The 25805-nt window shown below is 49.3% G+C and overlaps 2 protein-coding genes across 3 annotated transcripts in view; one reads left to right on the plus strand and one right to left on the minus strand.

The window, feature by feature from the left end:
• METTL9 (methyltransferase 9, His-X-His N1(pi)-histidine) overlaps nucleotides 1-25805 on the plus strand; it is a 43993-nt gene that overhangs the window by 12011 nt on the left and 6177 nt on the right. For both annotated transcript variants that reach the window (XM_060260834.1, XM_060260835.1), the window contains exons 3-4: nucleotides 4484-4693; nucleotides 8852-9036. In XM_060260834.1, coding sequence (XP_060116817.1) covers nucleotides 4484-4693; nucleotides 8852-9036 — 395 coding nt within the window. The remainder of the gene's footprint in view (nucleotides 1-4483; nucleotides 4694-8851; nucleotides 9037-25805) is intronic.
• IGSF6 (immunoglobulin superfamily member 6) lies at nucleotides 12132-25735 on the minus strand. Its single transcript, XM_060260748.1, has 6 exons — nucleotides 25609-25735; nucleotides 22056-22421; nucleotides 19728-19831; nucleotides 16376-16417; nucleotides 14424-14510; nucleotides 12132-12284 (listed from the first exon to the last, which is right to left on the minus strand). The coding sequence occupies exons 1-6, from the start codon at nucleotides 25673-25675 to the stop codon at nucleotides 12243-12245; spliced, it is 708 nt and encodes a 235-aa protein (XP_060116731.1). The 5' UTR covers nucleotides 25676-25735; the 3' UTR covers nucleotides 12132-12242.

Raw genomic sequence — 25805 nt, forward strand, 5'->3', positions numbered from 1 at the left:
CAGCCTTATTTATCAACTCCACATTTCCTCCAGAGTGTGCTGTCTCTCTTAGCATATTTTCCCCCTCTCGGCCCTTCTGTGTCGTTTCTCTGCATCTCAAAAGTGTTTTTGACACATTGGGTGGTTTTTCATACTACCTTCAGGGGGTAATACTCTGGAACCAATTATGTGGCAGAGATTTGGAGCTACCACTGGGGACAGGGAGCGGGCCTGGCCTTTAAACTGAGAGGGACTTGAGACTCAATGCTTTCCCTGCCACCTTTTTTATCAAAATGTAACAGGTAGTTTCCTCCAGCCCATTATCTCTTACATTCATCAACGCATGCTGCTTTCTCGCTTCCTTTATCCTGTTTCATCGTCACCGCCACTTAATTCTTTGTGCCTCCTGGAGCCCTCTCCCTTGATCATGGTTTGCTTTGCTGCAGTTTGGACACACTGGTACCAATCACAATTTTCACGGCAGTTTGATTTTGTTCTGAGGCTCGGCTCAGCGAATGTGTTGCACCCCTCCCCTTGATGGTCCCTCCGTCTTGCTAACCAATTATTTCCTTCTCTCTGTGCTTCCTGCTTCCCCTTTCATCCCCCTGGACCTCTGTGGCAATGATTGTAATCTTCCAGGACTGAGCCTTCAAAGTCATACAGGCAGAGATGCTGCTGACATGCCCCGTAGAGACCCTGGCTGTCCCCTGTTGCAGGTTCTTTAATAAATGGCTCATTTTCTATGCCATGATCCTTCCCGTCACACAAGGGAGCCCCAGACAGTTCCTGTGGTCTTTGCTGCTCGGTCGCCAGATTATGCAGTTTTAAAATATTAATCTCCTCTCCTGCTGCTCTAACCGAGCCACCTTCGGCCTCTCTTTTTAAATCTGTTTCCCCACACACACACACACCTTCTGGTGTTGTGCACTCCATTCTTCCCCTTTTTGTCCTTTCTTTCTCAATCTGGATCTTATAGCATTCTTCTTTCATGGCATGTATGTGTGTGGGTTTGAGTGGAATGCCCTATGAATAGAAATCTTACCGGTCGAATGCACAAGAAAGACATAGGACATTCTGTAGCGCTTAGGTCAAGCAATTGTGTCAGAGTGGGAGCTCCCTAAAGTTTTTATGAAGCAGCTCAAGCTCCAAGGAGGTAAATGTTTTCAACATGGTGCCCTGTAACGCAGTGCCCCTGACACCTTTCCGGAGCCCCCTAAGTGTTTTTAGAAAGTGGGCAGAGCCAGATGGAGTCTTTTGCCCCTCCCAGGACTTCTGATTGGCCAACGGTGATGTGATTATCTGTGCAGATTTTTTAAATGCAGTTGTTTTGGCAGAAGCTGCTACCACAATGGTCTTTACAGTTGTGCCTGAAGGTATGCAAGAAACTATTTTAGAGCAATATATTCGTTTTAAAAAGTACCTTGAAATGTTAAAGAGTTACTATTAGAGTTACTCATAACCTCTATGAGAGTCAGTTTGGTGTAGTGGTTAAGTGTGCAGACTTTTATCTGGGAGAACCGGGTTTGATTCCCCACTCCTCCACTTCCACCTGCTGGCATGGCCTTGGGTCAGCCATAGCTCTGGCAGAGGTTGTCCTTGAAAGGGCAGCTGCTGTGAGAGCCCTCTCCAGCCCCACCCACCTCACAGGGTGTCTGTTGTGGGGGAGGAAGGTAAAGGAGATTGTAGGCCGCTCTGAGACTCTGTCCTTTAGAGGGCAGCTTCTGTGAGAGCCCTCTCCAGCCCCACCCACCTCACAGGGTGTCTGTTGTGGGGGAGGAAGGGAAAGGAGATTGTAGGCCGCTCTGAGACTCTGTCCTTGAAAGGGCAGCTTCTGTGAGAGCCCTCTCCAGCCCCACCCACCTCACAGGGTGTCTGTTGTGGGGGAGGAAGGTAAAGGAGATTGTGAGCCGCTCTGAGACTCTGTCCTTGAAAGGGCAGCTGCTGTGAGAGCCCTCTCCAGCCCCACCCACCTCACAGGGTGTCTGTTGTGGGGGAGGAAGGGAAAGGAGATTGTAGGCCGCTCTGAGACTCTGTCCTTTAGAGGGCAGCTTCTGTGAGAGCCCTCTCCAGCCCCACCCACCTCACAGGGTGTCTGTTGTGGGGGAGGAAGGGAAAGGAGATTGTAGGCCGCTCTGAGACTCTGTCCTTGAAAGGGCAGCTTCTGTGAGAGCCCTCTCCAGCCCCACCCACCTCACAGGGTGTCTGTTGTGGGGGAGGAAGGTAAAGGAGATTGTGAGCCGCTCTGAGACTCTGTCCTTGAAAGGGCAGCTGCTGTGAGAGCCCTCTCCAGCCCCACCCACCTCACAGGGTGTCTGTTGTGGGGGAGGAAGGGAAAGGAGATTGTGAGTCGCTCTGAGACTCTGTCCTTGAAAGGGCAGCTGCTGTGAGAGCCCTCTCCAGCCCCACCCACCTCACAGGGTGTCTGTTGTGGGGGAGGAAGGGAAAGGAGATTGTAGGCCGCTCTGAGACTCTGTCCTTGAAAGGGCAGCTTCTGTGAGAGCCCTCTCCAGCCCCACCCACCTCACAGGGTGTCTGTTGTGGGGGAGGAAGGGAAAGGAGATTGTAGGCCGCTCTGAGACTCTGTCCTTGAAAGGGCAGCTTCTGTGAGAGCCCTCTCCAGCCCCACCCACCTCACAGGGTGTCTGTTGTGGGGGAGGAAGAGAAAGGAGATTGTAGGCCGCTCTGAGACTCTGTCCTTGAAAGGGCAGCTTCTGTGAGAGCCCTCTCCAGCCCCACCCACCTCACAGGGTGTCTGTTGTGGGGGAGGAAGGGAAAGGAGATTGTGAGTCGCTCTGAGACTCTGTCCTTGAAAGGGCAGCTGCTGTGAGAGCCCTCTCCAGCCCCACCCACCTCACAGGGTGTCTGTTGTGGGGGAGGAAGGGAAAGGAGATTGTAGGCCGCTCTGAGACTCTGTCCTTGAAAGGGCAGCTTCTGTGAGAGCCCTCTCCAGCCCCACCCACCTCACAGGGTGTCTGTTGTGGGGGAGGAAGGGAAAGGAGATTGTAGGCCGCTCTGAGACTCTGTCCTTGAAAGGGCAGCTTCTGTGAGAGCCCTCTCCAGCCCCACCCACCTCACAGGGTGTCTGTTGTGGGGGAGGAAGAGAAAGGAGATTGTGAGCCGCTCTGAGACTCTTGAGTGGAGGGCGGAATATAAATCCAATGTTGTTGTCTTCTTCTTCATTCCTTGGCATTTTGCAGTTGGCTCCAACTCTTTTGACAACCATTTTGCGGTTGTATTTGTCCCCCTGTGGTCAGAACTCCCTGAGTGCCCACAGGTGAAAAAAATGTTGGGGATCCCTAAGGCAGAGGAATGCCAGTACTGGCTCTTTACTTTGGGGAAGAGACATTTTGAGCAGCAGGCAAATGGATGCCAAGCAATCCATCAGCAAGGGCCATGTCAGATACCACTGAACTGGAAAGGCCTCCTTGGTTGGATCTGGTGAGGTTAGCATCATAGAATCATAGATTTGGAAGGGATCCCTAGGGTCAACGAGTCCAACCCCCTGCACAGTGCAGGAAACTCACAAACACATCCCCCTAAATTCACAGGATCCTCATTGCTGTCAGATGGCCATCTAGCCTCTGTTTAAAAACCTCCAAGGAAGGAGAGCCCACCACCTCCCGAGGAAGCCTGTTCCACTGAGGAACTGCTCTAGCGGTCAGGAAGTTCTTCCTAATGTTGAGCCGGAAACTCTTTTGATATATTTTCAACCCATTGGTTCTGGTCCTACCTTCCGGGGCCACAGAAAACAATTCTGCACCATCCTCTATATGACAGTCCTTTAAGGTCGCTCTTTTCTTCCCTGGGAAGGGGGTGGGATTGTCAGGAAAGCATTCCTGCCAAGCTTTTCTGATTCCATTGAATGCCTGATTTCGGCTGTATGTGGTTGTCCTAACACTGTATCACTTTCTCTGTGTCCCGTATACCTAATTGCTTTGAATGGGCGGGGGGGGGGGGAGGACTCAGCCTTACTAGCTTTCTGCACAAATGTTGCTTTTGCAGCCAAGACGTTTATCAGGTTGGCATAGGAATTGCATTCTCTGCCAGGATTTCTCTTCCAGGCTGACTGGCCTTGAAGGTACTGAAAATAGTTTGCTGGGAGACTCCTGGATGGGGAAGTTTGAATGAACTTTTGAGCGGGGATATTCTGGCGGGGTAGTTTGGCGCTCCGCATTAACTGTTAATTGCTTGCATATAAAAATAGAGACATGACCGCTATCATTAGTCCTGACAAGAGCTGTCCATGCGTTAGCTCTGATCTTCAGTTTTAATAAAGCCTTTATCAGTTAATCCATCTGAGAAGTTTATTGAAGCTGATACCTAGCTAAACCTGACAGGAATGCATGATCCTATAGCCTGCTCCCTTTCTTGTAATCACAGTTTTAAAATCCCTACTACTAATATCTGGCCTTGCCCTAAACTCGTGTTGTAACTGTTTTCTAAATTTTGGCTGCTCCTCCCACTAAACCACCCCACAAACTTTCTGTCTTTTTTCAAAATTCAGGTTGCTTGGAAGAGGTTCGATGTTTGTCTTTTCACCAGAGCAATTTCAGAGACTGCTTAAAATAAATCCAGACTGGAAATCCCGTCGGCTTCTTGACTTGGGAGCTGGAGATGGAGAGGTGACAAAAGTCATGAGCCCCCACTTTGAAGAAATATATGCTACCGAATTGTCTGAAACCATGATATGGCAGCTGCAGAAAAAGAAATACAGGTACTGGTGCTACCTTGGACATGTGTGTGTGGTAGGCAAATACAGACAACCAGCATCCCTCGTAGTGAATGAATATTACTTACCTATCAGAAGATTATATTTTTATCCGCCCTTTCCATCTGAATATCCCTGACCGTCCTGATGTCATCTTGGAAGGTAAGCAGGATTAGCCCTAGTTAGTGCTTGGATGGGAGTCCACCATGGAAGGCCATGGTTACTGCTGTAAAGAGGAAAACAATGGCAAACCACTTTTGCTCAGTTCTTGCCTTGAAAACCCCATGGTGCCGAGGTCACTGTGAGTCAGTTAGAATCATAGAGCTGGAAGGCACCTCCAGGATCATCTAGTCCAACCCCCTGCAAAATACAGGAAATTCATTTGATAATGCACAATTATTATTTATTTCCTCCAAGGCTTTATAGCTTTGGAGGAAATAAATAATAATTGTACATTATCAAATGAATTTATTTTGTTACTAGGAATACATTTATTGAATTTATTTCCTCCAAGGCTTTATAGCCTTGGAGGAAATAAATTCAATAAATGTATTTCTAGTAACAAAATAAAATTTAAATTCAAGGCAATGTTTGCCATTTTCAGATCCTACATTAGCCTCACAACCACCTTGTGATGTTCTAGGTTAGACTGAGATGTCACACCCACTCACTCATGCTCACATGAGTATCATGACCTAGTGTGGATTCGAACCTGGGTCTCTCCAACCAAGTCCCAGTGCTCTAATCGCTGCCCAATTCCATTTCCATTGTCGGAATGAGCTTACTTCTTAGCATTTGTGCCACAGACTGATTTTGTAATGTTTTAGATTTGCTGATGCTCCTCCCCTAGTTACCGACTTCTTCTGTTGCTATGGAGCAAAGGCATTAGTTCTTCCCATCCATGTGTTACTGCAGTGTTTTGACTCTTAGTCTTTGGACCTTTCTTTGCTGCTGTAGGTGGCTGGAGGGAAGGTTTAAAACAATCCCCTTTTCTGTATAATGTCAATCAGTTGTCCATGGGCATTTATTTATTCAAGTGGATTTGCTGTGGTGTTGTTTTTTTAAATGCCTTTGTTGTGTGTACTTACCTTTTCTGTAAAATGAAGGTGGGTGGGCAAAAAGAATCTCAAACAAAGGTACGCTTGACAATAGTAAAATCTAATAACAGCCGCTGGTCATGTGGTCAGACTGCTTGATTAGGATTGGAGAAATCCAGGTTGACAGCAGTTCAGAACTACCTTAGACTGATCTATCTCCGTCTCTCTCCCACAGCCTAACCTACCTCACAAGGTTATATACTTCCATAAAATGGGGGGGTGGGGGAACCTTCAGGAAAGATGGGTTTTAAATTGTGATAGATAGATATCAGGATGCAGTTCTTAGTTAAGGAGGGGTGAATTCTCAAACACTAACTTATATGATATTTTTTTAAAAAATCAAATCTGTCAAAACACAGAACATGATACTATGAAATCTGAAAACCATGGAGTAAAGGCAAAGAAGGGAAAGGGTTAATTAAAGCCAGATCTCTAAAAGCTCAGGAGAATATGTTTCCCACTCAATGTTACTAGTTGCCCATTACAGCACAGATGATCATCCCAACTACACAGGAAATATGAGGAAGCTTTACCACTTGGTAAAGACAGATAAGAATGCACAGCAGACAAAATATTATATCATGTTATAAGTAGCAGAGGTAACCAAACAACTGCGGGGGATAGAAAACTATATCACAGGGGTGTCGAACATGCGGCCTGGGGGCCAAATCAGCCCCCCCCCGAGCAACTGGCTGTCATCTGCTTCCTTCTCCCTCTCTCTTGCTTCCTTCTGCATCAGAGCTTGCTTTGCCAGGCTTGCTCAATCGCACAAGAGCTACAGAGCAAAACCTCTGTTTTCTCCATTGACTGAGGCTCCTCCATTGGGGAGAAAGGGGGGAAGCAGAGCTTCCTTTGCCGGGCTCTCTCAATCGCACAGTTGAGCTACTGAGCCAAGCTTCTCTCCCTTCTATTGGCTGAGGCTTCTCCCCCTTTTGTCCCCTGGGGAAGGAAGGAAAGAGCCAGAGCTTCCTTTGCCCGGTTCCCTGGATCCCATGGGAGAGATAAAAAGAAAGCACCTTTAAGACCAACAAGTGCTAATGTTTTAAGTTGTTGTTTTTTTAAAATATTTAATTGTGTTTGTGTCCTTTATAAAGTTTATATCTCTGCTACCTAATGTTAAATAGGTACACGCATGTCCTGGCCTGACATGGCCCAGCCCAACAAGGTCTCATTTTTGTCAGATCTGGCCCTCATAACAAATGAGTTGGACTCCTCTGCTATATCATATGATCAACAGGACATCTATATTGGGTCAGAATTAATTCTGAGCTCATCTTCCTTTTGTTTATAATTTCAAGAATTCTAGATCTTATTTCACATTACTGCTTGCACGATCAGGAGAGCATGCCCTGAAACATCCCCAAATCACAAAGCTTAAATGTCCAAGCTCAGCCAACTGCATTTATTGATGCAAAATTAGGAAACTAGTCTTGTGACACAGGAGGAAGGTTGGGCTCTTTTTTGTTGTCGTGTGCTAGAGAGGAAGAGTAGGGGAACAGGTATGTTGAGGTTGCAGAGCAGGTTTGTGGATTGTGGCAAAGCACATGACTTGTGTGGAGAAGCCTCTTCTTAACAGGGAACTGCCCATTTGGCTCTTCTCAGTCTTAAGGACTAGTAACATGTTTTCTCTCATAAATTTTTAAAAACTCCCACCTCCCTGAAAATATGAAAACTCAGATTCTCACCGTGCAGCAGCTGCCAGGATTTCTAGTAGCAGCCCAAGTAGCCTAGACTAGCCCCATCTTGTCAGAGCTCAGAAATGAAGCAGAATCAATACTTGGATGGAAGGCCAACTACCAAGGAAGACTGGAGGTGCTACTCAAAGGAAAGGAATGGCAAAATCACATCTGCCCATTTCTTGCCTGGAAGACCCTATGAAGGGACTTCATGGGGTCACCACGACTCAATAGTGATTTGATGGCCCACTTTACCTTTACCAAAATCTCTGCCCAGTGGTGATGGTCAGTGCTCTGAAGCATGATGGTGACTTTCTGATTGCTTAGATTCCTTTGGTCAAATAGATACTTAAAAAAAAAAATCATTGTTCCTGGGACAAGTCGCATGTGGAGGGGCTGTGATTCAGTGGAAGAACCTTCGCTTTGCTTGCCAGAAATCCCCAGTTCAATCCTCAGCATCACTGGTTAAAAGGATTAGGCAGTAGGTGATGTGAAAAGGCCTCCACTGAGACCCTGGAGAGTCTCTGCCAGTCTGAGTAGACAGCACTGCCCTTGATGGACTGATGGTCTGATTTACTGTAAGGCAGGGGTGTTAGATTTGCAACTTAAGGGCCGGATCAGGCTTCTGAGGGTTCCTATCAGGCCCACAAGCAACTCACTGTCATATGCTTCCTTCTCCCTCTCTTGCTTCCTTCTTGCTTTGCCAGGTTTGCTCAATTACACAGGAGCTACAGAGCAAAGCCTCTGTTTTCTCCATTGGCTGCCCAGCGCATGACGCAACTTATGTACAAAAGCTCACAATGCCCAGACATTTCATATTGTCCCCTGAGTCTTAGGCTGAAAGCATTGACCATGAGATTTCTGCAATGAATGTCAATAAATGAGAAGCAGGTTTGCAACTTAACAGACACTCGACTGAACAACACCTGAACAGCATACTCAAGATTGCTACAGCACAGACATTGTCCCCAGATTTTGATGCAGTAATTCAGAGCAAGAGGTGTCAGTTATCAGAAAATGTTAAATAAACAAAATAGTGCAAGATTGCCAAACCTTTAAACATATTTTAAGTTTTTTAAAAAATATTGTGTTTGTGTGTGTATCCACTACCTGGCATTACATTTTATGACACACATGACCTGGCCCAACAAAGTCTCATTTATGTCAGATCTGGCCCTCATAACAAATTAGCTTGACACACCTGTAAGGCAAGTTCATGTGTTCATGTTGCAATACAGTTCACGCAGTACAGCTTGCTCGGAGCTTCATGAGTAAGGCATAACCATTTCCTCGGTCACCTTGCCTGCCCCAGATTACTGTTGCTGCAACAAGATGCAAATGACCTGTCTGTTCCCTGCTGTGAGTAACCTGCTTTCTCCCCCTCCCTGCAGAGTGCTCGGAATCAATGAATGGCAAAACACAGGATTCCAGTACGACGTCATCAGCTGCTTGAATCTGCTCGATCGCTGCGATCAGCCATTGACTGTATTAAAAGATATTAGAAGTGTACTGGAGCCTACGAGAGGCAGGGTCATCTTAGCCCTGGTTCTTCCCTTTCATCCATATGTGGAAAATGGTAAGTGGGATTTCCCCCAGCTAGCTTATTAAGACTTCCATCCTTCTCAATCTGTTGAAGGAAGGGGGTTTTGAAGGGCATAACTCTGCTCAAGACCTCACTGCAAAGTGCATGAAAAGCTCTCAGGCAGCCGCATGTATGATTGCCCTAAGCTGCTTTCAGAGTACAGTGCTTGCCTCTCGTGCCTTGATTAGTGTGGGTTGAAATGACTGCTGCTCTTTTGCTTAGAGAGGTCCTCTTGGTATACGTTACTGAGTTTTCCATGAGAAGCTCCCACTCAGGATCCTCTTCCACCATGGATTCAATTAAGACATCATGAGAAACCATGGTTTAATTAAACTAGCAATGAGTCAGTGTGATTGTCTGGATGCAGGCCATTCTAATAAGTGTGCTTAGTTGGGCAAACCAGGATCTGAATTTGATTTGTTAACCGCAGTTAGTCTTGCTTACAGATGTTTGAACCTGAGCTTCACGTGATGTTTGATCCCAGGCTTAATCCTAGTTTTACCCAGGTTTGTTCCCAGGTGGTATCTTCCTGGAGAGAAGGAAACAAAGTCAGCATTTGCTGAAGCAAACTGGGGTTTGCATGATGCTTTGTGACCTGAATCCTGGTGTCACAAACTAATAGTGGCTCAAATGAACCAAAGTTTTGTGTCGTGTCTCTTCTGGCCTCTCATGGGGTTTCTTGCAAGTTGATGGGAGCTACTCCAGCTATTTTGGCAGCCTCACACCATCGCTCTGAGACATCAGTGATCAGCTGTGAGGTGTCTCTTTAAAAGAAAGTGATCCCTTCTCTTTGATTGCTTCCCAATAAGTCTGGAGATTCCCTGGACAGTATCTTACAGAAAGAGATTTTTCGGACCGTAAGACGCACTCCCCCCCCCAAAAAAAAAGTGGGGGGGGGAAAGTGTGTGCATCTTATGGAGCGAAGGTACCTCCCTCGGGGGGGGGGGGTGGATCCGTTGCCTCCGCCTCTGATCCCGGTGCTTCCCCCGCGCCTGCCTGCCTGGCTCCAGCTTCTTCCAGCAAGCGCTGAGATCGCTCCATGCTGCCCCCACTGCAAACCCAGCGCTTCGCGAGCGCCGGCTGCGGAGAAGGCAGCGTGCTTCCTCCGTGCCTGTCTGCCTGGCTCCAGCTCTGACGCTTACAGCAAGCGCCAGGATCGCACCTTCTGGCTTCCGATCCCAGCGCTTGCTTTAAGCATCAGAGCTGGAGCCAGGCAGACAGGCCTGGAGGAAGCACCCGCCCCCTCTGCAAACCCAGCGCTTCGCGAGCGCCGGCTGTGGAGGGGGCAGCGTGCTTCCTCCGTGCCTGTCTGCCTGGCTCCAGCTCTGATGTTTAAAGCAAGCGCTGGCATCGGAGGGCAGAGGGAGCGAACCTGGCGCTTGCTGTAAGTGTCAGAGCTGGAGCCAGGCAGACAGGCACGGAGGAAGCACGCTGCCCTCTCCGCAGCCGGCGCTCGCGAAGTGCTGGGTTTGCGGTGGGGGCAGCGTGGAGCGATCCCAGCGCTTCCTGGAAGAAGCTGGAGCCAGGCAGGCAGGAGCGGGGGAAGCGCCGGGATCGGAGGCAGAGGCAGCGGATCGCCCCCCAGGAGGAAGGTGCGTCCTATGGACCGGAGCGCCTTATGGTGCGAAAAATACGATAAGCTATATGCAGTTTTTACTAAGTTTGTAGAAAAGTCATAAGGCCCAGGAGTTCTGAAAAATACCACAATGACAAAATATAATACTTTTGACCTGTTTTGAAAGCACTGAACGGTTTGCACATCATACATTGTAAAAGCCAGATGCATTCCTGGTTGTATTACTTGTTTCTTGCGGTACAATTACAGGCTTCAGTCCCCCCCTCCCCTGCCCAGTTGGGTTTGCAACTTGTAAGACTTCCTGCACCTGTTCTCCTTTTCTCTTTTTGTCATCACTTTCCCACATCTTTTAAGTCCAGGCTGTGGCTTGGAAACCACAAAGTGAAACGTAACCCAACTTTCTGGCAACACAAATTATGAGGAACGAGTCAGGATTTCCCCACCACCACTTTCCTCAATGTGTAAATTGCAGTTTTTACTCCACGTTGACCAGCATAGTTAATAATGCAGCTCTCTGTGTATGAGGTGGGCTGTGTGTAGAGAGACAGCAGTTGTTCAGAACATAAAAGCAGAGACTGGAAGATGGGGAAGCCAAAGGGTGGAGGAAAATGCCTGAAGGTAGTTTAGAATTGATTCTGGTGGCGGAAAGTGCTCTCAAGCTGCAGCTGACTTACGGCAGTCCTGTAGGTTTTCAAGCGAGGGAGGAACAGAGGCCTTTGCATAGCAGCTCCAGTCTTCCTTGGTGGTCTCCCCTCAAAGTATTAACCAGGGTCAACATTTCTTAGCTCCTGAGATCTGATGAGATCAGGCTAGCTTGGGCCATCCAGGTCAGGGCAGAATTGCCTCTACAAACTCTAAATGCTGTTTCATATGAACATATATGAACATATGAAGTTGCCTTATACTGAACCAGACCCTTGGTCCATCAAAGTCAGTATTGTCTTCTCAGACTGGCAGCGGCTCTCCGGGGTCTCAAGCTGAGGTTTTTCACACCTTTTTGCCTGGATCCTTTTTTGGAGATGCCAGGGATTGAACCTGGGACCTTCTGCTTACCAAGCATATGCTCTACCACTGAGCCACCGTCCCTCCCCTTAGACATATGAACATATGAGGCTGCCTTCTACTGAATCAGACCCTGGGTCCATCCAAGTCAGTATTGTCTTCTCAGACTGGCAGCGGCTCTCCAGGGTCTCAAGCTGAGGTTTTTCACACCTTTTTGCCTGGACCCTTTTTTGGAGATGCCAGGGATTGAACCTGGGACCTTCTGCTTCCCAAGCAGATGCTCTACCATTGAGCCACCGTCCCTCCCCAGACACAATGGAACAAGAAAGTCAGGTCTGCCACTGAGAACCCACCTAACCATCACGTCTCTCTCTGACATACACAACTGTACAATGTGTACATTTTTCCCAAACATTTCACTCTATTTTCACTCTAGTGCTTTCTCAGGCATAATGTGGAAGAGGCCCTTGGTACTAAGGCTGGTCGTCTACAGCTTGGTTGATACCCCAAATAAGATTGATTTATTTCTTTATTCAAAGATCATAGCAATTGTTTAAACACTACAGCTGTGTTTGGAAGTACATTCTGTTCCAGGAGGCCTCAGCACATGTACTGTGACTGTTCAGTTGTTTTGGTAGATGGTTTCCTTTTCCAAGCGCTGTCGCTGGGGAAGAAAACAAAAAGAGCTGAAACATTATCACTTGCTTGCATGCAGGAAGGACCAGAATCACAAGGGGGCACATGAACTGCAGTGAGATGGAGACCGGGCTTCTTGGCATTTTAGAATACTATTAAGTCCTGTTAACAGACTGAAGACCAATGGAATGATACCGACAAGGAGGCGGGGCTTGCAGGGCTGGACTACATGTAGGGTGCAGGCCAGTGCTGACTGATGCCCTCTTGTAATACTTGAAGCCAGAGCAAGCTGAAAGTCCCAGCAGAACAGGGCCAGTGACATTGGGGTTCAGTTCAGATCTAATGTAGAACAGCGGCTTCATTTATGCACACTGCGATTAGAGTGGTTTTCCAAATAGGGGCCAGGACATGAATTAAGGCTCGTTAAGTTTGGTGTAGCGGTTAAGTGTGTGGACTCTTATCTGGGAGGACCAGGTTTGATTCTCCACTCCTCCACTTGCACCTGCTGGAATGGCCTTGGGTCAGCCATAGCTCTGGCAGAGGTTGTCCTTGAAAGGGCAGCTGCTGTGAGAGCCCTCTCCGGCCCCACCCACCTCACAGGGTGTCTGTTGTGGGGGAGGAAGGTAAAGGAGATTGTAGGCCGCTCTGAGACTCTGTCCTTGAAAGGGCAGCTGCTGTGAGAGCCCTCTCCAGCTCCACCCACCTCACAGGGTGTCTGCTGTGGGGGAGGAAGGGAAAGGAGATTGTAGGCCACTCTGAGACTCTGTCCTTGAAAGGGCAGCTGCTGTGAGAGCCCTCTCAGCCCCACCCACCTCACAGGGTGTCTGTTGTGGGGGAGGAAGGTAAAAGAGATTGTAGGCCGCTCTGAGACTCTGTCCTTGAAAGGGCAGCTGCTGTGAGAGCCCTCTCAGCCCCACCCACCTCACAGGGTGTCTGTTGTGGGGGAGGAAGGTAAAAGAGATTGTAGGCCGCTCTGAGACTCTGTCCTTGAAAGGGCAGCTGCTGTGAGAGCCCTCTCAGCCCCACCCACCTCACAGGGTGTCTGTTATGGGGGAGGAAGGTAAAGGAGATTGTAGGCCGCTCTGAGACTCTGTCCTTGAAAGGGCAGCTGCTGTGAGAGCCCTCTCCAGCCCCACCCACCTCACAGGGTGTCTGTTGTGGGGGAGGAAGGGAAAGGAGATTGTAGGCCACTCTGAGACTCTGTCCTTGAAAGGGCAGCTGCTGTGAGAGCCCTCTCAGCCCCACCCACCTCACAGGGTGTCTGTTGTGGGGGAGGAAGGTAAAAGAGATTGTAGGCCGCTCTGAGACTCTGTCCTTGAAAGGGCAGCTGCTGTGAGAGCCCTCTCAGCCCCACCCACCTCACAGGGTGTCTGTTGTGGGGGAGGAAGGTAAAAGAGATTGTAGGCCGCTCTGAGACTCTGTCCTTGAAAGGGCAGCTGCTGTGAGAGCCCTCTCAGCCCCACCCACCTCACAGGGTGTCTGTTGTCAGGGAGGGAGATAAAGGAGATTGTGAGCCGCTCTGAGACTTTTGAGTGGAGGGCGGAATATAAATCCAATGTCTTCTTCTTCTTAAACCAGATTCAGTAACTGTGGTTTGCAGTTGGCTGAAGTGTGGTTAGGCTTAACTCTAGTTCTGCGTGATGTGTGGATTGAGGCACTCTGGTTTATACTCAGCAACACTGTTGGATATTTCCCCAGCTACACAACAAGAGCCCTGTTGGATGAGACCAGTGATCCGACTGGTGCAGCATACTGTTTCACGCAGTGACTGGCCAGTTGTCTTGGGAGGACCAGTGAACAGGGCTTAGAGGCCGAGGCCTCCCTCTGATGCTGCCTCCTACCTCTGAGATTCAGAGGCTGGTTTGCCTCTGGATGGGCAGGTTCCCATTAAGCCGCAGGGAGACACCTAGCCACAGTAAGGGTGTGTCCGTGAAACCAGCATTTTTTGACATGGTGCAGGAATATGACAAAGCATGGCTCCAACCCCTCTTCTCAAGCAGCTTTAGTCTTCTTCCCCCATACATTTTTTGTGTCCCTAATCAAAAGAGTCTATGTCTTGTGGCAGACTTTAGGCTGTAGTTCGGATACCCCTGCCCCTGGCTTACACTCCCTCTCCCCCCCATTCCCAGCATGCTAAAAAAAATTCCAGATTTCCCTGGCTACTTACAGGCCGGCCGTTCAACTTGTCTTTCTTTTTGCGCAGTTCCTGTGCAATGGCTCGAGAAATCGATCGCCCACTCTCCTTGATGGGAACCTTATTTTAAAAGATGTTTTGGCAAATGTGTTGGAACTGAAGCTACATTCACTTGTGGCGTCGTTGATGTGAAAAGCTGTCGGTATAGGATCTGCGGAGAGCAGCTGGCCACAACTTTATAGGCTCTCTGTTCAGCACTTTCAGCTCTATAGGGGCGATGTGGAGAGCGACCCCCCTTGGCTTGGGTTCTTGTGCTCACACTTTGCAGTATGGTTGCAATCTGTGTGGCCAGGGTCACCCCTGCAATCCTGATCTTGAGACATGGGGCCTGCTCAGCTTGGATCTGCGTTCCTCCAAATTCTCACAGCACTGTGTACAGCAAGGACTTCAGTGTGTAGCCAGTGTGCATTCTGTACTTTTAACAAACTGGAGCTCCTTCCCTCCCCCAAAAGCTATCGCAACTTTTACCCCAGACTTAAGAAGTAGCTGCATTGAGATCTGACACCCAGCTTTGCTTTTGTAAAGATTGCAAAGGATGATAACCTGTTTTTAAGGGGATGGGCTTACAGTTCTGCTGGACGCCTCTCTCTCTCTCTTTGCCTACTAATAACATTGTGTGGAGGGGCATTGGAGTCTGTGCCTGGGTCACACGATGCTCCAGAAGGAGAACATAAGAACATAAGAGAAGCCATGTTGGATCAGGCCAATGGCCCATCAAGTCCAACACTCTGTGTCACACAGTGGCAAAAAATTTTATATACACACATACACTGTGGCTAATAGCCACTGATGGACCTGTGCTCCATATTTTTATCTAAACCCTTCTTGAAGGTGGCTATACTTGTGGCCGCCACCACCTCCTGTGGCAGTGAATTCCACATGTTAATCACCCTTTGGGTGAAGAAGTACTTCCTTTTATCCGTTTTAACCTGTCTGCTCAGCAATTTCATCGAATGCCCACGAGTTCTTATATTGTGAGAAAGGGAGAAAAGTACTTCTTTCTCTACTTTCTCCATCCCATGCATTATCTTGTAAACCTCTATCATGTCACCCCTCAGTCGACGTTTCTCCAAGCTAAAGAGTCCCAAGCGTTTCAACCTTTCTTCATAGGGAAAGTGCTCCAGCCCTTTAATCATTCTAGTTGCCCTTCTCTGGACTTTCTCCAATGCTATAATATCCTTTTTGAGGTGCGGCGACCAGAACTGCACACAGGACTCCAAATGAGACCGCAGAAGGAGAAGAGCTTAGTAGCTTTTCATTCAGTCGCTGAGCACAGTGAGGGCCTCAAGTTTTCCCCAGATCTCTTCCTTGCACTGTCTGTGTGGGGCACTGTCCCCTCCTCTCCCCCCCCCTTTGTCCTGGTGAAACCAACTGTCCTATTCTCCAGGGCCACCTGGAAGTCAGTGAGAGTCATAGTGATGATTTGTGCCTGTCATCTTGCCACTTCCCGCAGGGTGACGTAATGGCAGTCTCCCCAGCGGGACCCCCCTGGCCTGGGGATGGACACTGGCTCTCCGTAATGGCTTTCTTTCAGTCTTCAAGCGAGAGAGAAAGAAGGCTGGCTCAGCAGCCACAGCCCACCTTGGCTAGGGCACTCCTTTTTGGTGTAGACCACATCTCTTTGTGGTCTCTGTCTTTTTCCTTTAAAAAAAAAAGAGAGGCAGGAGCCATTTTGCACCACTCCCTTCCTCCAGCTGGAAGAAGCGGTGTGGGGGGTCCTGTGGCTGCAAGAGTTTGCCTTGCTGCTGTGGTTGGTTTTTACTTACCATAGGTAGCTTTTGCTTGCCATAGGCAACCAAGTGAATGCTTGATTTTACAGGACCAAGCTCTGTGGCCTTAAATACATACAAGACATTCTCTTTTGTTTTAAAGAAGTACAATTCAGCTGGCCCTCTGTGCCTTTGAAATAAATAAGCGGCACTCACCCCAGTGTTGTGGCCTCTTCTCTTTGCTTCCTTGGCTTTGGGCTGCAAAAAAAGAAAGATAACCTAAGCTTGGATCCTATACCTTTCCCCACTTGTGCTCCTTTTTGCCTGCTGAAGAGGCAGTCTTGGGTTTACAGATCCTTGCAGAGCACAGAATCCTTGGCTGCCAAGGGCTTCCATGTATGCACAATTATAAGCCGCGCTGAACCTCAAGGAAAGGTGGGATGCAACTGTTTTAATAAATAAGTAAAACCAGAGTCTTTCAAGGAGCTGAAAGAGTGCCTAATTGCCATAGGACGTGTCGTTATCTAGTGGGCGGCCACCTCCACAATAAACAAAGGGGCACCCCAGCTGAAAGGAAGTGTGGGATCTGAGAAAGTGAAGGATTGGTAGCTTCTGAAGGTGAATTTAGCATTATTGGCTGTCTCGATCCTGTCAGAATTTGGAAGCTAAGCAAGATCGGTACTTGGATGGGAGACCGGCAGGGAAGACCAGGGTTGCTAGTTGTAGGGGAAGGCGAATGACAGATGCCCTCTGCTCATCTCTTGCCTTGAAAACCCCCAAGAGGTGGAACTTCATCGAGTTGCCATGAGTCGGTTGTGACTCGACGAGGCACTTTGTCTTTACAAAAGGTCAGAAGGTATGAGAGTCGCCATCTACCGACGTGTGCAGCTGCTGCATATCTTCAGCCCATTGCTCCAGTTCACTCAGTACAGCCTGCTTAGATGGGCAGCAGCTTTCCCTCATCTCAAGCGGAGAAGGACCTCCTGCCACCTCAAGGGCCTTCCATGAGACTTGGCCTTCAGTCCACAAAATTTTAGTTGCTTTGCCACAGAGCCATGGCCTCAGCTGTCATGCATAGCAGGCAACCTAAGGTTACCGTTCACACTTTAAACCATTTTGTGCCTTGGTTTGGAGGCTGGCAGTAATTCTGGCTGACCTAATTGGCTTGTGCGACGCAGCAAGCTGTGGTTACAGGAAACTTGGAAAAGCCTGTTCTGTCCTCAGAGTACTGCAAATGTGACATCTGAACCAGGCCACGGTGTGGCAGTGAGGAAAGGGAATTGGGTGGAAACGCTGGTATGATAGAACCCACCAGATGGTTTAGAATGCATAGCGCTTGGGCTTTGCAGAGCAGAAGGTGCTTGAGGGAGTCTTTCTTGATGTGCAGAGACCTGGCTTTTAGGATCACATCCCTCGCTATGGCAAGGTCCATTGGTAGTTCTTAAAATGAAGTTATTAACAGGACCTTTCCTCAGATACCTCCCATTCAATTCTGGGATTTGAGCTTAACTAGAAAGAAGAAGATGAAGAAGATATTGGATTTATATCCCACCCTCCACTCTGAAGAATCTCAGAGCGGCTCACAATCTCCTTTCCCTTCCTCCCCCACAACAGACACCCTGTGAGGTGGGTGGGGCTGGAGAGGGCTCTCACAGTAGCTGCCCTTTCAAGGACAACCTCTGCCAGAGCTATGGCTGACCCAAGACCATGCCAGCAGGTGCAAGTGGAAGAGTGCGGAATCAAACCAGGTTCTCCCAGATAAGAGTCCGCATACTTAACCACTACACCAAACTGGCTCTCCTTAAGGGCATCTGGGGGTAGAAGAGAAAGGAGAAGACAGGCCTGTAGCTATGTTGGGGCTGTAGTTTGGTGGAGAAAGCAGGCACATTCCATGACATCAGCCATGTGGGGGGGAGGGGCATTTAGATCACCCCAGGAGATTCATTACTTGGTGAAAAGGCTAACCCGCAAGCCTCCTTCCCCCTCCCACACGCACCAAGTGATCTGCCTCAGCGGCTGCACCACTTGCTCTATTGAAATCCTTTGCCCCCCCACCCCCATCACAGGCAATGAAAGAGTGGGTGCTTTGGTCCTTCCAACCCCCCACAAAAGCTGCCCCACACCACACCCCCTCACACGCCAGCATCCTTCCGGAGAAGAAGAAGAAGAAGATATTGGATTTATATCCCGCCCTCCACTCCGAAGAGTCTCAGAGCGGCTCACAATCTCCTTTACCTTCCTCCCCCACAACAGACACCCTGTGAGGTGGGTGGGGCTGAGAGGGCTCTCACAGCAGCTGCCCTTTCAAGGACAACCTCTGCCAGAGCTATGGCTGACCCAAGGCCATGCTAGCAGGTGCAAGTGGAGGAGGGGGGGCACCCAAAGTTGCCGAGTGGCTCCTGAGGCGGAGAGCCCAGCTCCAAGGCATGCCAAGTTGGAGAGGTGGCACTCTCCTCATGGCAAAGCACCCCGCAAGAGAGGGTGACTGGAAGGGTTACTGATGGTGGGGGCCCATGGCAGTGCCAATGCCCGAGGGTGCAGGGCGGCAAGCCAGGGACAGGGGGAGGTGAAGGCACTCCCGGCAGCTTGACTGCTGAGCCACAGACTGGCGGGACCATTTGGGTCCACTAAGTTAGCTGGCTCTGAGGGAGGGGCCAGTCAGTCACCTCCCAGTGAAGTCCGCCAGAGCAAGAAGCCGGGTGGGCAGAGGAGGGCTGGGAGAAGAAACAAGGGACACTGTTGGGAGGCCGGGGGGGCGGGGAGGGGCGGGAAGGCAGCAGCAGCACACAGAAGGCGGCAAGCAACCAGCGTGGCAAGGATCACTTTCCAGCACCGAGTGGGCAGCTCCCTGCAGGTAGGCCAGGCTGAGAATTTGGGTGGGCCCAGCAGCGTGAAGCCAGCCTCTGTGGCCTTCGGACTCAGGTCTCCCAGGGCCTGAATTGGGTCCTCAGTGCGCGATGTCATCTCCCAACTGCACATCCTTTGTTATTCATCACTACTCTCTATGGCAGGGGTGGCTTTCCAGAGAGAAGATTGAAAACCAGTTTCAGACTGAGGCGGGTTTTGTTTTTGTGTTGGGTTTTCTTTGTACACTAAGGTTTGCCGGTTTTTAAAAAGATTAAATTGAGATGGAATTTTGAAAACCACAGTCTAATTACTTCTGCAAATGCTGTTTTTCTGTTCCGAGCTGTACTAAATTGGCCGTGCTGGCTGGGGCTGATGGGAGTTGTAGTCAAAAGACGACTGGAGAGCTACCGTTGGCCACCCCTGCCTTATGGGGTTGGGAAGATGTGGTGTGAAGTGGGTGGATCTGCCCCATCCCATTTAGTACAGCTCGGAACAGAAAAGCAGCATTTGCAGAAGTAATTAGACTGCGGTTTTCAAAATTCCATCTCAATTTAATTTTTTAAAAACCGACAAACCTTAGTGGAAAAAACCCCCCAACACAAAAACAAAACCCGCCTCAGTCTGAAACTGGTTTTCAGTCTTCTCTCTGGAAAGCATTTGACAGTTTAGAGAACTGCAAATGGAAGAGAAATCACATATCAAAGATAAATCATTGACCTACCTTGGAGAAGACTTTAAAACTTGCAAATAAGGCAGCGATGTAGATGAACAGTAGCAACAAAACAGCCACCATAATGTAGACTCCTGCGCTGTGTTTCTTGCTTCCTTTATTTTCGGCATGGAGAAAGGGGGGGGGAATTATTTGTTTTTAATTGTATATTGTTGGAACAATGCAAATGATTGGTTGTATCTGACTTGAATCTCTGCTGGAGAAGAGTAGAGGAGAGACCTCCTTTGGCCACTGAAAACACTTCTGGGGATCACTTGGGCAGAAATCCACTTGGGATCAGGTGCTGGTGATGGAGAGAACTGGGCAAGAGTGAGTGGAAGGTCAGGCACAATACACCCCCATGATGTTAGGTAGCCCACAGTCCTGCCTGATGATTCTGGGCCCTGACACCTTTCATGGAGCCGGCCTAGAGTTTTTAGAAAGTGGGCAGGACCAGGCGGGTCTTTGGTCAGCAGGGCTTCTGATTGCCTACTGGAGATCTGATTGGCTGCAAGGAGTATTAAAAGGCTATCAAAGATTTCAGGTTTTTCACAGCTGGTAACATCATTAGGGTTTGTAGAATCTTTCGGGCTGAAGTGCCGTGTTCTACTGGAGAAAGTTTTCCTTCCAGACGTTTCGTTCTCAGCTGCGGAGAACATCCTCAGTGGCGTTGCAGCCGGAGCAGGCGCTCTGACCTTCTTGGCTGCTGTGCATTGAGTGGGGCCAGGGCTGCTGGAGAGCTGCTATTTCTAGGCTGGAGGGGGTGTGATGAAAGGGCAATTGGTTTGTGGATGTGCCCATTGTTTGGTGGGGCTTCCTGGAAGGGTAGTGATAAGGGTAGCAATAAGGATAAGGATATCACTACCCTTCCAGGAAGCCCCACCAAACAATGGGCACATCCACAAACCAACTGCCCTTTCATCACACCCCCTCCAGCCTAGAAATAGCAGCTCTCCAGCAGCCCTGGCCCCACTCAATGCACAGCAGCCAAGAAGGCCTGCTCCGGCTGCAACGCCACTGAGGATGTTCTCCGCAGCTGAGAACGAAACGTCTGGAAGGAAAACTTTCTCCAGTAGAACACGGCACTTCAGCCCGAAAGATTCTACAAACCCTAATGATATTAAAAGGCTGCTTCAGCAGCTGCCCAGCACAAGGATCTTCACTGCATCACTACGTGCGTTTATTTCAAAAGGTATCCTGTTAAGCACAGCTTCTGCCTGGAATGTTGAAGAGCTGCTGTTAGAGTTATGCATGGCCTTATTCTCTGACACTGTGTGGCTGGCTCCGCCTCCTGTGGCAGCCATTTTTTGTGGTTGTGCTCACTGCCCTGTTTCCTAATTCCTGAGGTGCTGGCAGGTTCAAAAAGGTTGGGGACCCTGCTCTAGGCTGTGCAGTTTTCTACCTTAAGACCATCCCTGGCTTAGATGGCTTTTTAAAAAAAAAGGTTAGATGAAATTCAAGAGCTAGTAGCTACTCCAGGCTAGATGGGTACTTTCATCTGAGGTGTCAACACGCAACCATGATTTGGGTAACAGTTCTGGGTAGAAGTAAGAGCGTGGAGGTGTGACATTAGGGAAGACCAGAGGCAAGAAGATGGCGTTAGTTGAGGCTGGATCCATGAATCGCAATTGTTTCGGAGGGGACCAAGAGGTACCCGGGGGGGCGCGGTTGTAGCTCAGTGCAAGATACCTGCTTTGTGAGCAGAAGGTCTCCGGTGCAATCCCTGGTATCTCCAGCTAAGGGGCACCAGAGGTTGGGTGGGACAGTACAGAGCTGTCTGGACTGCCCCTTAATAAGGCAACTTCCTATGTGCAGCAGGAGAGAGGGGACCTGTCTGTGGTAGGTGCTCTGCTGCCACACCTCAGAACACCATCATGAGGAAAGGCACACATTCGTGTTCCGAATGTCTCTGGTTGAGTCCCTGGCACTTCTAGTAGAGGCTCTGGGAAAAGCTGTACCTGTTGAAAAGCCACGTAGTCAGTCAGTTTGGACCAGTGACCCTTAAGTGCCATGGAGTTATACTTACTTAGGGTGACCCCTTATGGGATTTTCAAGGTAAGTGATGAGCAGAGGCCATTGCCTCCCCTGGTGTTCCTTGGTGGTCTCCCACCCAAGTGCTGACCATGCCCCCCCCCCCGCTTCACTTCCAAGCTTTGATAAGCTCAAGCTAGTCTGGGCTAGTCAAGCAGCTATGGTTTTTGTGCCATTGTGGATGGTGGTGGTGTGAGGGGGCACAAAGAACCGCCAAGGAGAGGCAAGCCTGGGAGGGCGGATGAGCAAATTCTTATCATAAGGGGTTGAGGAGGGTGATGAGCGCCAGGCTCCAAAATAGCCACCAACCTCTTATCGTTAATGCTGTTCCTTCCCCGGTCTGCTTGGAGAGAGGGTCGGCTGAATTGGCAAATGCAACCCCACAGAAGTAAATGGCACTGTCCTCTACGTTGACATTGCTGATCCTAATGGAAGCCTGCTTTTCAGGCACTGTGCTGGCGGCTTGGAACTTCGCACTCTGCGTGCATTTTGGCATGCACAGATCTTCATGGGCGTGGGGCAGGTACCGGAACCAGTGGACTGTAGGGGAGAGGCTACGACACCCTTCAGTGGAAAAAGCGCATGATATCGTAACGTTGCTTGAGGCAGCATCAGCTTCCAGGGATCGAGGCTGAGTTACTTTGACTGTGCAAGGTATACCCACCGCAGCAGCTCCTGTTAAGAGAAAATGAGTGTACCTTGGTAGGAGAGGCAGAATTGAAACACATCAGCCAAAGCCAGAAAGCAGGAGGGCTGTGGGAAGTGGGAACTGGTGGTGGGGAAGACACCAATCCACGGAAACAGCCCTTCTCTTGAACTGCCCTTTTGCTTACTCTGGGCAAGCATGTAGGGTTGGTATTGTGCATAAAATTCAGAGTCCTGAAAACCAACCTTCCTTCCTTCCTTCCTTCCTTCCTTCCTTCCTTCCTTCCTTCCTTCCTTCCTTCCTTCCTTCCTTCCTTCCTTCCTTCCTTCCTTCCTTCCTTCCTTCCTTCCTTCCTTCCTTCCTTCCTTCCTTCCTCCCTCCCTCCCTCCCTCCCTCCCTCCCTCCATAAATTTCCATGATCTAGCCAAGGCTTGGGATTCAGCTTTTCATGGGTAGACTTCCTGATTTTTTTCTTTTTTCAGTGCAGACTCAAGCTTGTACAAAGATATAGGCTTCCGAGTTTCCTTTCTAAATGTTCCTATAGTGGGAGAGAAACTGTGGTGTTTTGGGTTGGATTGCTAGGGAAAGAAGAAGATGAAGAAGATATTGGATTTATATCCCGCCCTCCACTCTGAAGAGTCTCAGAGCGGCTCACAATCTCCTTTACCTTCCTCCCCCACAACAGACACCCTGTGAGGTGGGTGGGGCTGAGAGGGCTCTCACAGCAGCTGCCCTTTCAAGGACAGAGTCTCAGAGCAGCCTACAATCTCCTGTCCCTTCCTCCCCCACAACAGACACCCTGTGAGGTGGGTGGGGCTGAGAGGGCTCTCACAGCAGCTGCCCTTTCAAGGACAGAGTCTCAGAGCGGCCTACAATCTCCTTTCCCTTCCTCCCCCACAACAGACACCCTGTGAGGTGGGTGGGGCTGAGAGGGCTCTCACAGCAGCTGCCCTTTCAAGGACAGAGTCTCAGAGCGGCCTACAATCTCCTGTCCCTTCCTCCCCCACAACAGACACCCTGTGAGGTGGGTGGGGCTGAGAGGGCTCTCACAGCAGCTGCCCTTTCAAGGACAGAGTCTCAGAGCGGCCTACAATCTCCTTTCCCTTCCTCCCCCACAACAGACACCCTGTGAGGTGGGTGGGGCTGAGAGGGCTCTCACAGCAGCTGCCCTTTCAAGGACAGAGTCTCAGAGCGGCCTACAATCTCCTGTCCCTTCCTCCCCCACAACAGACACCCTGTGAGGTGGGTGGGGCTGAGAGGGCTCTCACAGCAGCTGCCCTTTCAAGGACAGAGTCTCAGAGCGGCCTACAATCTCCTTTCCCTTCCTCCCCCACAACAGACACCCTGTGAGGTGGGTGGGGCTGAGAGGGCTCTCACAGCAGCTGCCCTTTCAAGGACAGAATCTCAGAGTGGCCTACAATCTCCTTTCCCTTCCTCCCCCACAACTGACACCCTGTGAGGTGGGTGGGGCTGGAGAGGGCTCTCACTGCAGCTGCCCTTTCAAGGACAACCTCTGCCAGAGCTATGGCTGACCCAAGGCCATGCTAGCAGGTGCAAGTGGAGGAGTGGGGAATCAAACCCGCTTCTCCCAGATAAGAGTCCACACACTTAACCACTACACCAAACTGGCTGTCTACACCAAACTGGGTACTACTCCATGTGCCATAAAGCATATCAGGAACCCAGCTAGATGCAAAGGCATCCTTGTGGTCACAAGGACCTCACCACCATTTTAAAGCCCTCCTGAATGTCTTTGGAGGTGACAAAACAGCTGGGGGGGGGGTTGTACAGCCATTTCCGTACTTACTAAGATGTGGGGCAGGGGACAGAACAAAAGCTCACCTTGCTGCAGGCTTGCAGCATTTTTAAAAATGAATTTAAATGAATTTAAATTGGCAGCTGTAGCAGCCCAAAGGACACCATCATATTTAGCTTGGCCCTAAATGGGAAAGAAAACTTAAAGAAACAAGCCATTTCCATTATTTTCTTCTCTCTTTCCTTTTCTTGAAGCCTCCAAATAGATACACCCAACCAAAAGATGTCTTATGATAAATACTTTCCCCCAAATTGCTCAAACTGAGAAATATTTGTTAACATTTAGATGAAAATGTCACGGTTCTTTCACACGTTTAGTGGCTAGGAGGAGGAAGGTCTGATAAACATTAGCCGCAAGGAAATCTATAAAACTGCATTTTCTCCCTACACTGTAGTTATAAGAGCGCTGCGATCAGATAGCCCTCAGGATAGCTTAGGCATTGGATGCCAAATCATGTGTGGAAGGGGTCCCACATCGCTTTTGTGCTCTGCATTTGAAGCCTGCCTGTTTGGAGGAGGGGGGGGGGAGCCTTCTCCACAATCCCATAAGCCTCCTTCAGGGAAGGTTTTGACAAGGTGAGCCTTGAGTCTCAGAGGCTGCCTCAGGTGCCTTCCAAGGATGTCATGGAGCGTGCTAGCATATTCTGGATCTGCTCTGGTATTGTCTTGGTCCAGCCAAGGCAGCCGGGTTGACTCTCTGTGCCTCTCGACTGACAAACGGGTAGCGATGTTTTCTTTCAGAATTTTCAGTCTCTCTTTCAGAAACTGTCCTTGCGTTTTATTAACTACATAAGAACATAAGATAAGCCACGTTGGATCAGGCCAATGACCCATCCAGTCCAACACTCTGTGTCACACAGTGGCCAATACATGTGTGTATACACACACACATGTATATATAGTGTGGCTAATAGCCACTGATGGACCGCTGCTCCATATGCTTATCCAATCCTCTCCTGAAGCTGCCTGTGCTTGTAGCTGCCACCACCTCCTGTGGCAGTGAATTCCACATGTTAATCACCCTTTGGGTGAAGAAGGACTTCCAAGAAGTACTTGAAAGCTAACTGTTTTCAAAGTCCCGGCAGGTTTGCTTACTTAGATATTTATTCCTGCTTTTCTCCCCCAGCATCATTCTCCCTTCTTCCTTTTTCTCCTTGCTGCAAGAGCTCTATGAGGTGGGTCAAGCAGCACAAGAAAGGGAATGGCTGTTTTGTTTCTCATCATTTCTGCTCTTGACCCTGATCATGTGTCTTGACTCAGATCTGCCATTTCCCTGGACTTCCTTTGTAAGACTCACCAGATGACGGTTCTTTTCCTTTTATTTATTTATTTTTTTAAAAAAGGCTTATTATGTATAGAAATGACAACAGAAAGGCATTACTCAGAAGCAGAGATCCTTACCAGCGTGGTATAATATCCAGGTGAACTTCATTGCCAGAGTGAAAGCTGGTTGTTTGCATGTTGCCATTTCGTTCACAAGGTTACTTCAAAAAGAGCTTCTGTTTCAGCAAGTAGAAGAAAAGGATGTGTCTGTAAGCAGAACTGAACCAGGAAGCTGCTGGTGGTGACTCTTCTCAGGGTTACCCAATATGGGAAAC

This window comes from Heteronotia binoei, chromosome 20 (assembly GCF_032191835.1).
Source record: "Heteronotia binoei isolate CCM8104 ecotype False Entrance Well chromosome 20, APGP_CSIRO_Hbin_v1, whole genome shotgun sequence".
Taxonomy (NCBI): Eukaryota; Metazoa; Chordata; class Lepidosauria; order Squamata; family Gekkonidae; genus Heteronotia; species Heteronotia binoei.